This window comes from Gymnoscopelus braueri, assembly GCF_963280865.1.
Source record: "Gymnoscopelus braueri genome assembly, chromosome: 2".
NCBI classification, from domain to species: Eukaryota; Metazoa; Chordata; class Actinopteri; order Myctophiformes; family Myctophidae; genus Gymnoscopelus; species Gymnoscopelus braueri.
In genome coordinates, this window is record NC_137604.1 from 36,238,413 (window position 1) to 36,251,723 (window position 13,311).

Consider the following 13,311-nt stretch of genomic DNA (forward strand, 5'->3'; position numbering starts at 1 on the left):
ATGAAGACGATAATCAGTAGGCCTACATATTAACTACAGGACCATGTTTTTTCAATTCATTTTTTCATTTATTTAAGTTTTTGGTGAAAACAATAATAAAATAAAATAAAAATCTTATATTATTTATAATGAATAAATGTTATTTTAAGTAAACTCTACTAAAGCCATTAGTCATTACTGGAAGTCCAATCACAATCAATGAAAATAAAAAATACAATAAAACCTTGAGCTTTTTGGGAAAGAATGAATAGGCCAATAGGGGAAATAACAAAATGTCCAATACATATGAAAAGCTACTAAAGGCTATCATATATTAATTTGCTTGTATTGGCCCTACAGTATATATAAGCAATTTAATAGTTTAGCTTTTGCCCACTCAAATGGTACCGATATCTGGTCTGGCCCATCCATGGACTTAATATATTTTATTGATATATATTAAGACTATATTAAGACTTAAGTCCATGGATGGGATGCAGTGAGTCGCAGGTGATTCCCGAGCCTGACGACCTTTGCTGCGTGTCACTCCCGGTCTCTCTCCTTGTTTCCTGTCACTCTCCACTATACTATCCGGAAAAAAGGCAGAAATACCCAAAAATATGTGCATTTTACAGAGCTGCAGTGTTTGAAAATTCTTTATCACAGTGTGGTATGGAAACTCATCAGCCGATGAAAACTAAGGAGCTTATAAGTAGTAAGATAGTATCAAATATGATTGGTAAAGATTTGCCTAGCATCTGTGATATTTACAGAGCTGGTCATATGAATGGTCATGCTGGGCCCAGGCACAGGGAGGCAGCCCAAAGGTCAGGACGGCCCTCTAGAAAATTGGGCCAACTAAGACCCATTTAGTGCGGACTGGAAACAAAAATCAGCCCACATACAGTGTGTAATTGCGAAATAAAAATACTAAAGAAGTGAAAACACATCAATCAGCCGATCAGTCAGCCTGCCAAATAAATACAAGCTAAAGGGCCCTGGCATGATGGTTTGTTTTTCAAACCATAGGCTGCACAGGCTTATGAAACAGGCTCATATTTTGATACTACTTGCTTTTTCCCCACTATAGGAGGAACTGCAGACAAAAAGAGAGAAGTATGACTGGGAACTACTTTTACAATGATGCATTTTTGCATAGACACCTGTAGCAGTCCCGGCTGGCCGTTAAAGGGTGAAGACTTGACTGATGAGTTTGATTATTTAATTCAGTACTCAAACGTAGAAACTATAAAGAAAACATAAATACATAACATAAATCAATACAATAATCCATAAATGTCAGCAAATCTCAAATGGCACAATACATTTTCCCATAAAACCCATCACAAAACTAACTTACATAAAACATCTTATTAGAAAAATACATGAAAAAGGTACCAACCATAGCAAAACCCTCAGACAATAAAAGCCAACGATAAGATCACTTCGATAACAATAAGACCATGAAAACAGTGCAACAAAACCATTAAACAGAGACATATACCTTGTTCCCCTTCCAGCTAGGTGCTATTAGTGTTGCTGTAGAGTTAAAAATAAGGTTGCTGTGGGCAGGAAACCACCCCTTTGGGTCATACATAGTTGAAGAACACTGAATGACGAGAATTGCTGTTACAATAAAACAACTTATTTTCATACACACATTATGCACATTACAGCCTTCACTATGTATAAGTTAAGCATTTCCTGTTATGCCATCCTCGTATAGCCTTTAGATCTAGCCTATAACAGATACATTCTCAGATCATTTTATAGACAACCCTTGTACTTTAGCTAACTAGCCAAAGATTCCATTAGATTAGAAATGATTACATGCAGACATATTCCTTGAACCTTCAGCTGAAATATTTTCGACTCGGCGTTTGGAAAGTTTTAGGCGAGCGTTGGCGTTTTCAGCCGGGGGAAAAGCCTCAATGGACACGGCCCCTAAAAGGCCTCAGCATGATAATCTGTTGCCCGATCTGTTGCAAACCACAGTATTGTACAGCACAGGCTTGACGCTACTTGCTTTTGTTCACTCTATGGGAGGGAACTGATGACAAAAAAAGATTTAAAAAAAGAAAGAAGTATCACTAAGTTATAGGTGCTCTCGGATTTTATCATCAACTTTGTTTCATCAAAATCAATTGTTAGATCAATAGTAGATCATATCTCACACAAAACAAAAATGGTGCTAAACAGCACTAAAAGGGTTCTTTGGCTTGGACATGTCTTAAAGGTGATATGTACTGTAGCACCATATATAGAATCATTAGAGGTGCCTAAACTAAGCTGAAGAACCAGTAGAGAACCGTTAAAGAACCATACAGCAGTTGAACAGGTTCTTTGTACAGCAGCGGTGCTACATAGCACCTCAACCACCGCAAACAATCACTGAAGAAACAATATTTTTGTGTTTGAATGGACAAAAAAGTGACAAAATAATAATCCAAAGTAAATACAAGAAATCAAATTCAGTGTTACTAAGGCCACATAGCAAGAGTGTGGGTGGGGAGCCCTGAGGCAGTCTCAGACCCAAGAGGCCATGGACTCAGGATATTTATAACTTTTTAATCTTAAGGATCGGTCTGAAAATAATCAGGGACCCCTCTCATCCAATGCACTTTTTGTCCTGTAACAGCATATCTCCTGAGACAGTGGGTACCCAGTTCAGGTCATTAACTTAACTGTGTCCCTTTAGTGTGTGCGTTGTATTGTTTTGTTTCCTTTGAGCACACACCAAAAGAAAATCCAAACAAGGTTTCATTGAAATATTCATAAATTATTATTGAATTCTTGAATATTCTGGGCAAATTGCCCTACTGGTTTCATGTTTATTCTCTGCCATCAGTGATGTCAGTAAAGCAGACCTAGACATGTTGGGGATAAAATAGTAGTGTTGGGGATAACAGCATCTGGGAAAAAAATTAACACCCCATCCTAAATATTGTATATTTTGAAACATAATATTATATTTAATCGTTTTGTGAAACATGTTTTTGATGAAAGAAAGACCCATATTCTGATGGCATGTCTGTCCTCTCCCTACAGCTGCTGTGTTGTTGTGCAGCAGAAGTGCAGCAGAAGTGATTCGTGTGGCCGGATACCAAGGGAGTGAAGTTCAAATTCCCTGCCCCTACCAAACGGGCTATGGGTCTAATTACCAGTACTACTTGTGTAAAGGAGGCTGTGGCGATGCTGATGTTCTTATTGAGACCCAAATTGACTGGCCTACTGAGACTGAAGTAATTAAGGTGGGCAGATACTCTATTACTAAAAACAGAGTAGTCACCATCACTGGCCTTCAGCTGAGCGATGCAGGACAATACTGGTGTGGAGTGAGCAAGAACGGGAAAGACCTCTATCATGATGTACAGGTGGAAGTGGTACCAGGTAAATATGTTGTCTAAGTTGTTTGACAGACTTATAGTATTTTCCCATTGTTATTGGCTACAATATAGAAATATATTTATTTAATTGGGTTTTAATCCACGCCTCATCATGGCCAAAAAATATAAAACATTTGTACAATTATGTCAGCTTTAGAAGCTTCAGCTGTGCATTATAATTCTACTCATGTATTTCTCTCTCTTTCTCTTTCTTTATCTGTCTCTTTCAAACATATTTCCCTGAAACACACTTCCCCTTTACTGTCAGTTTTTCTATAATTACAATGCATATTAGTGAAGGGTGTGGGCACTGGGGAGAGTCGAGTTGAATGTTGCAACACTGAGTAACAATGTGGTAAATAATTTAACAATGTGACTATGTGTATGGACATATGCAGATTTATGGGCCTCAACTGATCAAACATGAAAAATAAATTGGATGCTTTTATCGATACTTTTATTTTTAAAAAAAAGCTCTTGTCCAAACTGACGTCTTGTTATCTTCCCCCCCCCCCCCCCCCAAATCACTTGATCTTTTTCTTCTCATGGCAATTCTGTGCGTGGCACCTGTACTTGTGGACCTTTCTGATGCATGTTGTTTGCTTCAACAGACAGGTGCTGTGACCACGTGACCACAGTCCAGGGTTATGTGGAAAGTCCTATATCCATCAGATGTCCCTACACAGCCAAGCACCAGCTCAGCTTGAAGTATTTCTGCAGAGGAAATCAGTCCTCAACCTGTTGGCAGAATGCACTGGTGACTTCTGACCGCAACAGACAGGAACGACTCACTCTGAATGATGACAGAGCAGCAGGAGAGTTCACAGTGAACGTGACCAGTTTGAGCCATGAGGACAATGGGAGGTACCTCTGTGGTTTCCACAGCAACACAAGCTTGGATCACTTCTCTGCTCTTCAGCTGGAGGTCAAAGGTGAGAGGGCAGTCATAGCCTGAGCCATATGACAGTGCTTCATTAGCACCTTCCCCTTCTAGCTGTGCCTTCGGTTGGCTCCCACAGTATCAGTGGGCTTGCAGTGGATGCCTGACACAGTACCCCGTCAGGCTATTCCCTCTCCCTCTGACCTTGTCCGTGACCCATAGGAGGGGTCCACGTTTCTGATGTGGTCCTCCAATGTGACATCAAGTGCCATTCGTAGCATTCCTGTGTAGACGCCATCCAGGGCTTTTTCCTGCTGTACTGTCAGCGTTCATGTCTCGGGCCTCGTACAGCAGTACTCATTCTATTGTAGACACGAACAGTCGTCTCTTGATGTTGTTTCCCATCTCAGATTTCCACACTCTCCTCATCCCATACAACGCATTCCAGGCAAGTGCCTGGACCTTCAGATCCTGCACCAAGATATTTGGTGCAAAATCGATGGTTCTGTCCTCCGTGTTGAATGCCATTACTGTTTTTTTGGCACGGAGCTTGAGGCTGATCTTCTTGCCCTCCAGACCATTTCTACTATCATCAGTATAGGCCTATTTCCCTTCCTTTCTCTGCTATGTCTGAGACTAGGGCAATATCATCTGCATAGTCAGTCTGTGATTGTGATGGGATGGGATGTACTCGCCGACTCTTCCTTGAAACCAACGTGAAACCCAATGCCTCCTCCCTGCCTCTGATTGTGAGTCTTAGGGCATGGTCCATCGACACAATAAACAGGTTGGGGGTCAGTGTATCGCCGTGTAGGATGCAGGCGAGTATCTCAAACTCACGGTATCATGGGTCAGAACGTTGGCTTGAATCCAACTATAGCTTGCCGCCAATGCCTGCACGATCTTCTCAGGAACACCATAGGCCCAGATAATGTCGACACACTCATGTTTACACACAATAAGGAAAAGTTGAAACATGCAAAGAAACATGTCTGAAGCTTTAAATTGTTTTGATTTTAATTGATTACCATTACCGTATACACTATCGATGATATGACATCACAGCGGTCAGTCGATCTTGTAGGTTCACACTCTATGTGTCCAGGACGAACCAGCTAACTCCATTTTCAGCTTCTTTTTTTTCATAAATCAATGCTTTTGAACACCCTTTACGTCTGTGTAAAAAAATAAAAATAATTAACCTATGAAAAGTATTAAAAAGCGCCTCTGACGAAAACTCCCAACTCCCCAACTCCCCAACTCAAACTGTCCGTCAAAAACAAACAACTCCCCCCCTCTCCTCTCCAGTGCTGCCTTTTCACAGCATGAGTAGAGCACGTTGCGCAGTGAGCGAGGAGTAGGACCACATAAAGCATTTCTGTCGCGCTACTTCTACTGAAACTCCGACTCTTTGCAGAAGTTATTGTAATATTTAAAAAATGCTTTGTTTTAAAAATATACGGTTTTCTTCATTTCCTGACTATTTAGTTTTTTCATTTCCTGAACAATGAGCGCTTTGGAGTTAGCAGGTTTGCGCTGGACAGCAGAGATATGAAGGATTACACCCTTCCTCACCCAGGAGTCAGCCCAGCTCCTTATCCAGGCATCAGTCATATCAAAACTTGACTATTGTAATTCTCTCCTTACTGGCCTCCCGGGCATGTGCACTTAAGCCTCTCCAAATGATCCAGAAAGCAGCAGCACACTTGGTCTTCAACCAGCCAAAATTTTCACTTGTCACCCCCCTTCTCCACTCCCTCCATTGGCTCCCAGTTACTGCCCGCACAGAGTACAAAACACTGACGTTGGCCTAAACAGCAAACAAAGGTATGGCACCCCCGTATCTTCAAAGCCTGATCCAACCCTACAACCCCTCCCGCTCTCTCAGATCAGCTAACACAGGGAAGCTATCAGAAGCTTCGCTAAAACATCCGAGACAACGCTCCACACGTCCCAGACTCTTCTTCCTTCTGGCTCCCAAACTATGGAATAAACTCCCCGTTGCAATTAGAACTGTAGACTCACTCCCAATCTTCTACCATAATCTGAAGACTCACCTCATCAGACTCCACCTCAGCTCGTAGCACTTGCCCTAGCCTTGACGACCTTGCAGGATTATGCAAAGGCTAAAATGTAACTTAGATAGCATGTTATGTAGACAGATGCCAGGTCATTGTTGACCTGGCATCCTATAGCGGGTATAGTTTCAATGTAGACTGATGATAGGTTCTTGGTTTACGTATGTATTAGTTATTATTAGATTATTGGTTTACTTATGTATTACTTTATTATTAGATTACTATTTTTATGCATTTGATGTATTATGTGTATTATGATGTATTATGATGTATTATCTTGTGTCCTTGCTTACTGTAAATTGCTCTGGATTAAGAGCATCTGCTAAACGCCTAAACTGTAAACTGTAAACTGTAAACTGATATCCATTAGACATACTGCTTGTGTTATAATACCTGTTATAACGTAAATAAGGAAAGGAAGTCAGCACCATATCAAGTTTTCATAATAATAATAAAAACTTCTGTTTTATAGAATGGTGCTGTGTAAAGACGGTGGAGCTGAATGGAACAGAGGGACATCCAATAGATATACAGTGTCCTTATCCACCAAAACACAAGCTTAATGCCAAGTTCTTCTGTAAGGGCGAACACCGCCACAGCTGTGAGGATATTGTGACGAGCGAAAAGACACATCGTGACCTCAGGTTGTCACTGCAAGACAACAACTCTGATTCCAACCAATTCCTGGTCACCATCACAGCGCTGAGAGCACAGGATGCTGGGACATACTGGTGTGGTTCAGATAAGGGATGGAGCGCTGGCAACTATACCAACATTCACCTGTCAGGTATAAGTCTGAAGAGATATAGATATTAGGGGTGTAACAATACATTTTAACTACGATACGCATCACGATACATGGTTGACGATAAGATACATGGACGATATTGGTTCATTCATGGCGATACGATACGATACAATTCAGTGATTTAAAATCGATACAGTAACTACTTAGCAAAAAATATATTGTGTGAAACGTGTGGATAGTGCAGGTTTTTTAAGTTTTTGTTTTATATTATGGATATAAATAAGTAAACACAGTGATTCTCTGGCAAATATATGGACACGGTATTTGAACACATATGGACAAACCTGCACCTTGACATGAACACAGAGATTACACACATTTATGGATAAACCAAGTGTAATGATATGTGATGGAAAAGTAATTAAATCCCTCTTTCTCTTTTTTCTTCTTAAAATTGCTAAATACAACACACAAGTACTTAGTATAGATAAAATTGATTCGATACGATTATTCGCATTGCAAAACGATTCGATACAATACAAAGTCAAACGCTACGATATTTTGCTGTTTGCATATCGATATAGTAGATTGTTGAAAATGAAAATCGATTTTTCGATGCAGTTACTATATTGTTACACCTCTAATGGATATAGATGATCAGTCCTATATTGTGCTGATCAGAGCAATGGTCACTGAGTTATGGCCATTTGAAGTCTTAGACACTGCAGTAGCTCCCCTTATGTGACTATTCTCAAGCCAGACCCCTGAACAGCGTTTGTGCCAAGTCTGGCGTGAATCAGAGCAACAGTGTGCCTTGCAAGTCAGGATGCTACATTTGCGATGTCTACCGTCCACCATCCACCCACCCTCTAGGCAATTTGTATGTGGGATGTAGTTGTATGTAAATTAATCTATGTACATTATAACTGAATGGGTTCAGTCATAGGGAGTTAAGAGCTAATTTACATTTTAAATATTTTATGACTGTGTTTGCCCCCAAACAACAGGTTTTCAAATTAGAAACATGACATAATGTGTATGTTCTCCAACAGTCTTACCACAGACTACTACTGTGGACACAACCTCTGAAGTCTCTTTGACACCTGTAACAGGTACAGAAAGTGTATAAACTGTAATAGTCATTATTATTAGTGTGAGTCACCTGTCAGGTATGAGTCTGAAAAGCTTTACCACCCAGGAATATTATAGATTTTCAGACCACGTGATCAGTCCTATATTGCGCTGATCAGAACAATGGTCACTGAGTTATGGCCATTTGAAGTCTTAGACACTGCAGTGGCACCCCATATGTGTGCAATTTAGGTTTTCTGGTGTGACTATTCTCATGCCAGACCCCTGAACAGTGTTTTTGCCAAGTTTGGCGTGAATCAGAGCAACGATGTGCCTTGCAAGTCAGGATGTTACGTTTGCGATGTCTACCGTCCACCATCCACCCACCCTTAGAGAATTTGTATGTGGGATGTAGTTGTATGTAAATTAATCTATGTACATTATAACTGAATGGGTTCAGATAAGGCCTAGGGAGCTAAGAGCTAATTAATTTTTTATGACTGTGTGTTTGCCCAAAACAACAGGTTTTCAAATTAAAAACGTGACGTAATGTGTATGTTCTCCAACAGTCTTACCACAGACTACTACTGTGGACCCAACCTCCTATGAAGTCTCTGTGACACCTGTAACAGGTACAGAATGTATATAAACTGTACTAGTCATTATTATTAGTGCGAGTCACCTGTCAGGTATGAGTCTGAAAAGCTTAATCCACGTGATCAGTCCTATATTGCGCTGATCAGAATAATGGTCACTGAGTTATGGCCATTTGAAGTCTTAGACACTGCTGCAGCACCCCATACAGTATGTGTGCAATTTAGGTTTTCTGGTGTGACTATTATCATGCCAGAACAGTGTTTGTGCCAGGTTTGGTATCAGAGCAACGTGTGGCCCCTGGGGGCCAGTGACAGCAGTAAGCTGGGTTGTACAATGTGGCCCCTGGCAGCAGTAAGCTATACAACATGTGGCCCTCAGGGGCCCCTGACACAGTAAGTTGTGTTGTTCAATGTGGCCCCTGGTGTGATGGTCTCATGGCAGACCCCTGAACAGTGTTTGTGCCTAGTTGGGTGTGGATCAGAGCAACGCCTCGCAAGTCAGGACGTTACCACCCCCCCCCCCCCCCCCCCAGGCAATTTGAATATTTAAATTGTCCAATTTGAATTATTAAATATTTTCTAGTTGCACTTATTTTATATTAAAAGTTTGTCTCTCAGTTATACCTTCTGTTTATGTTAGTCAATTTGAATTCAAATACAGTGGGTTCAGTGATTAGGAGCTAAAAGCGAATTTATATTTTGTCTCATGACTGCTCGCTCAAAACAACAGATTTTCAAATTAAAAACGTGACACAATGTGTATGTTCTCCAACAGTCTCCTTACCACAGACTACTGCTGTGTACACAACAGGTACAGTATGTCTATAAACTTGTCATTATTATTAGTGTGTTTGACTATAGACAGCCACAATAGTACAATAGCCACCCACCCATGGCCATTTTCAATATATTTTAGGATTTTTAATCATGACTACACTATATGCTAAATTAATACTTTATTATTACAACTTAGTCATTCAGAACACAATTGAAGTGAATTTATTAAACATTTAACATTTAATTCAAATTAACCGTCTTTCCCAAAAGCGGACGTGGCATGTGCATAGAACCACACTTTAAGGAAAAGTTGCCTCCATGGTGGAGATCTGTGCTGCACTGAGCAAATACTTTCTAGTTGCACTTATTTTATATTAAAAGTTTGTCTATACCCTCTGTTTATGTTAGTTTAAATTGTTGTCAGTGACATAGAAAGTGAACCAACTACTGTATTATCTATTTCCAGATGGTCTGCTCATTAAGTATGTGGTATTCATTGTTCCTGCTGCTGTTGCTGTTCTGGGTGCACTTGCCCTGGCCATTATATGCAAAAAGAAATGTAACAGGGATGAGGGTATGTTTTATTACACACACACACACACACACACACACACACACACACACACACACACACACACACACACACACACACACACACACACACACACACACACACACACACACACACACACACACACACACACACACACACACACACACACACACACACACACACACACACACACGCGCGCGCGCACACACACACACACACACTTGTTGCATTGTGGTCTAACACTCTGTTTTTCCAGGTGCTCCAGTGTACCCTGACACATCCAAGAGAACTGAGGTATGATGTAGTGATTAGTGTGGCTTATACAGTATATGTTATCAAAATACTGTCATCATAATGTAGCATTTATTTAAATTTGTAATACTACAGGTATAGATACTTTTAACATACATACATAATGTTCTTTAACACAGCATATGTATCACGAATCCCCTGGCGGTCTACAACTTCCAAACATGCAACTTCAACAGACTCAGGTCAGAACAATGTAACTTTCTCAATAATTGTGCATGAATGCAGGTATTAGTTTAGTTTAGTTTAGTTTATTTCAGTCCATTTGTGGTAACATATAGTTAAAATTTCATATGTAATAAAAAAAAACTAATTTATAAAGAAAAAACTTCATAACCTTTGGTTACATTAGCATAGTTTGCCATATGTTTATCTGGTTTAGATGTACCAGATGCAGGTCAGTAGGCCTAACATCTTTTCAGTGATATAGTACATGCTGGTGGTTGTGGGTGGTAACAGAGACGACCTGTGCATCTCTAGTCGCTTCCACGTCTATGCTTATTTTCATTTTCATATTTTCTTGCAGCCCAAGGAGGACTTGTACGCAAATCAAGATATGACGTGCACTAACACCTTTCAAGGTGAAGATGATATCTACGAAAACACACGAGTGACATCTGAATGCTAAAAACCCAAACAGATATGATGACTTGTGCAGAATAGTGGATTTAAGCTTATTCTGGTGGCACCATAGACCGTAAAAAAACATAGTCACACCCCTGGTTATACAGACCGTAAATGAAGCCTATTTTCAGCGATTTCAAATCCGCCATCTTTCTATATCCGGTCCGAAAAATTTACTCGGAAATTAATGCTATTGGTTGGGACCAGAGCGGAGGGTGGGGATTAATGCTATTGGTTGTGTAGCTTGTCAATCAAAATCATCACAAGGTAGCCACGCCCCTCCTACAGCATACCCTTCTTTATCATCAATTTTAAAATCAATGGGACCATAATTTACCAAAACGCATATCATGGTGATTGAAAGAAGACTTTAAACTAACGACTGGAAGCATATAGTATTTATGACAATGTTTATTAAGGTAATAAAATCAAGTGTAAAGTTCCACTTGAATAGAGCCTAATTGCTTCTGACACCAGCAGGGGTGAAACAGCGAGACTACAGGCCATTCATATGTACTGTCTCTTATAGCCTCAATTTACAAGCTGGATGTTAGCCCCTTGGGTGGCACACCTGGACCGCTTTTTGATTATTTTAAATTGTAGCTTTGTAGGATTTCTGTAATTTTTCATCTCTTGTTTGTAATCCTTATTTCTCCTAATTTCCTTTATCACTATTGAAGCCATTTAGATAGATGCTCGTTATGTTAACCAAATGTACTGCTGTTTACTTTTTCATAACGGTATACAGTATGTATACTATTTAGAAATGTCAACTGTAACTTACATTTTTGAGCCGTCCAGAGCAAAAAGACACTTGATCACATGATCCTTGAACAGGATTGTCAAGGTGCATTATCTAGAATCTTACAAGCAATAACAATGTTACCTACTGGTGTGATTCCATGAGAAAATAGTGGAAAACTGTCCTCATTGACTGCTTAAACTCATCATCGTAGACGTTACTGTACTTTATGCAATGATGGTTCTATTGAATCGGAAGCCCAAGTTCTTTTACACTGTGACCTCTATGCAGACATTCGCTCTGAATAATTTCTTCACCTATCAAAGTATGTTGCACATTTTAATGATTTTGATTATATAAATAAACGGTGTGTAATTTTAGCTGGTAAATATTGTGTCAACGAATGTGACAAAGCCTGCCACCTCATTCTTAATAGTAATAACAGTCTTTTATGAGTTCCGGTATATAATTTGTTTTTTATTTTGTTTTTGTATTTTGTTTTATTATATAGTACTATAATGTATGTTTTATTTGTTTATTTGTGTCTCACAACTCCTTGTGAGTGGTCCTCAACTCTTTTACTCTGGTATGTGTATTTTGTATTTCAATGTGTGTTGCTGTTACGGAGTGACACTTTAATAAATATATCTATCTATCTATCTATCTACATTTATGTGGATTTTACATTCAACTGGTGAAGACATGATTATGTACAATAAAGGTAATGTTGTAACATTGGAGGTTTGACCTGCACCCACAGTATCCGTTCTGAGCTGTGATTCAAACTTTTGTTTAAAAAGTATGTTTTTTTTGTGGGAAAAGTTAAGTGTTTAGAGTGCTTGTTCAATACCTCCAGCTCTTTAATAAACAAAAAATAAATGTTCAGATGGGTTGCCAATTTCATTCAAACTCTAAGGAAGATTAACAGTTCTCTGACCCTTTGGCCAATCACCTTCTAGTTAAGGGCAAATCATAATAGTAATAATAATAATATATATTTTTAAATAAGTGGACATGTATAAAAAGTTATCTTTTAATCGTTTCAGGGTCCAGCAGTAATGTTGGAACACATTAAAACTGCTTCTACTTGTAAAACAAGAGTCCTAAAAGCTCCTCCCGGAAGCGGGGCTAACATTTAAATGGTGACTCAAGACCTAAGTGTGTTGTCTTGCATTTGAATGCAGAAGTGGAAGTAAACACTTCCGGCCCTTCCAGATAATATTGAAGATAATTGCCTTTAATGCAAGGGCAGCAGAATGGTGCAAATGAACAGAATTGCACAAACATATGTGTTTCCGTACACAGCCATCGTCAGCATTCTATACAGAGAGACATGAGTTTCTTCTACCCTCTGTTTTCTGAACTATTGTGTTTCCTGATTTGTTGAAATATTGTGTTTTGCACTTCGAGCCCACTGGACACTAGGTTGGTGGTTTGTGTGGAAGGTTAGTCCATAGGCCTACTGTAGGCTACAGGTTTTACAAATCTGTAATAGTCATTCATCGCCAGAGAAAGAATATAAAAACAGTATGAGAATGATTACACTATTTCGCAATATTCAGTTTATT

General features: G+C 39.5%; 1 protein-coding gene across 1 annotated transcript in view; it reads left to right on the plus strand.

The window, feature by feature from the left end:
* LOC308095368 (polymeric immunoglobulin receptor-like) overlaps positions 1-12,383 on the plus strand; it is a gene marked incomplete at its 5' end in the record, with an annotated part of 30,611 nt that extends 18,228 nt beyond the window's left edge. The window contains 10 exons of the mRNA XM_080442420.1: positions 3,028-3,369; positions 3,977-4,297; positions 6,796-7,110; positions 8,124-8,183; positions 8,712-8,774; positions 9,514-9,549; positions 9,982-10,089; positions 10,325-10,362; positions 10,500-10,562; positions 10,904-12,383. Of these exons, the coding sequence (XP_080298546.1) occupies positions 3,028-3,369; positions 3,977-4,297; positions 6,796-7,110; positions 8,124-8,183; positions 8,712-8,774; positions 9,514-9,549; positions 9,982-10,089; positions 10,325-10,362; positions 10,500-10,562; positions 10,904-11,005 (1,448 nt within the window). The 3' untranslated portion in view covers positions 11,006-12,383. The remainder of the gene's footprint in view (positions 1-3,027; positions 3,370-3,976; positions 4,298-6,795; positions 7,111-8,123; positions 8,184-8,711; positions 8,775-9,513; positions 9,550-9,981; positions 10,090-10,324; positions 10,363-10,499; positions 10,563-10,903) is intronic.
* Between the last annotated feature and the right edge of the window lie 928 nt (positions 12,384-13,311).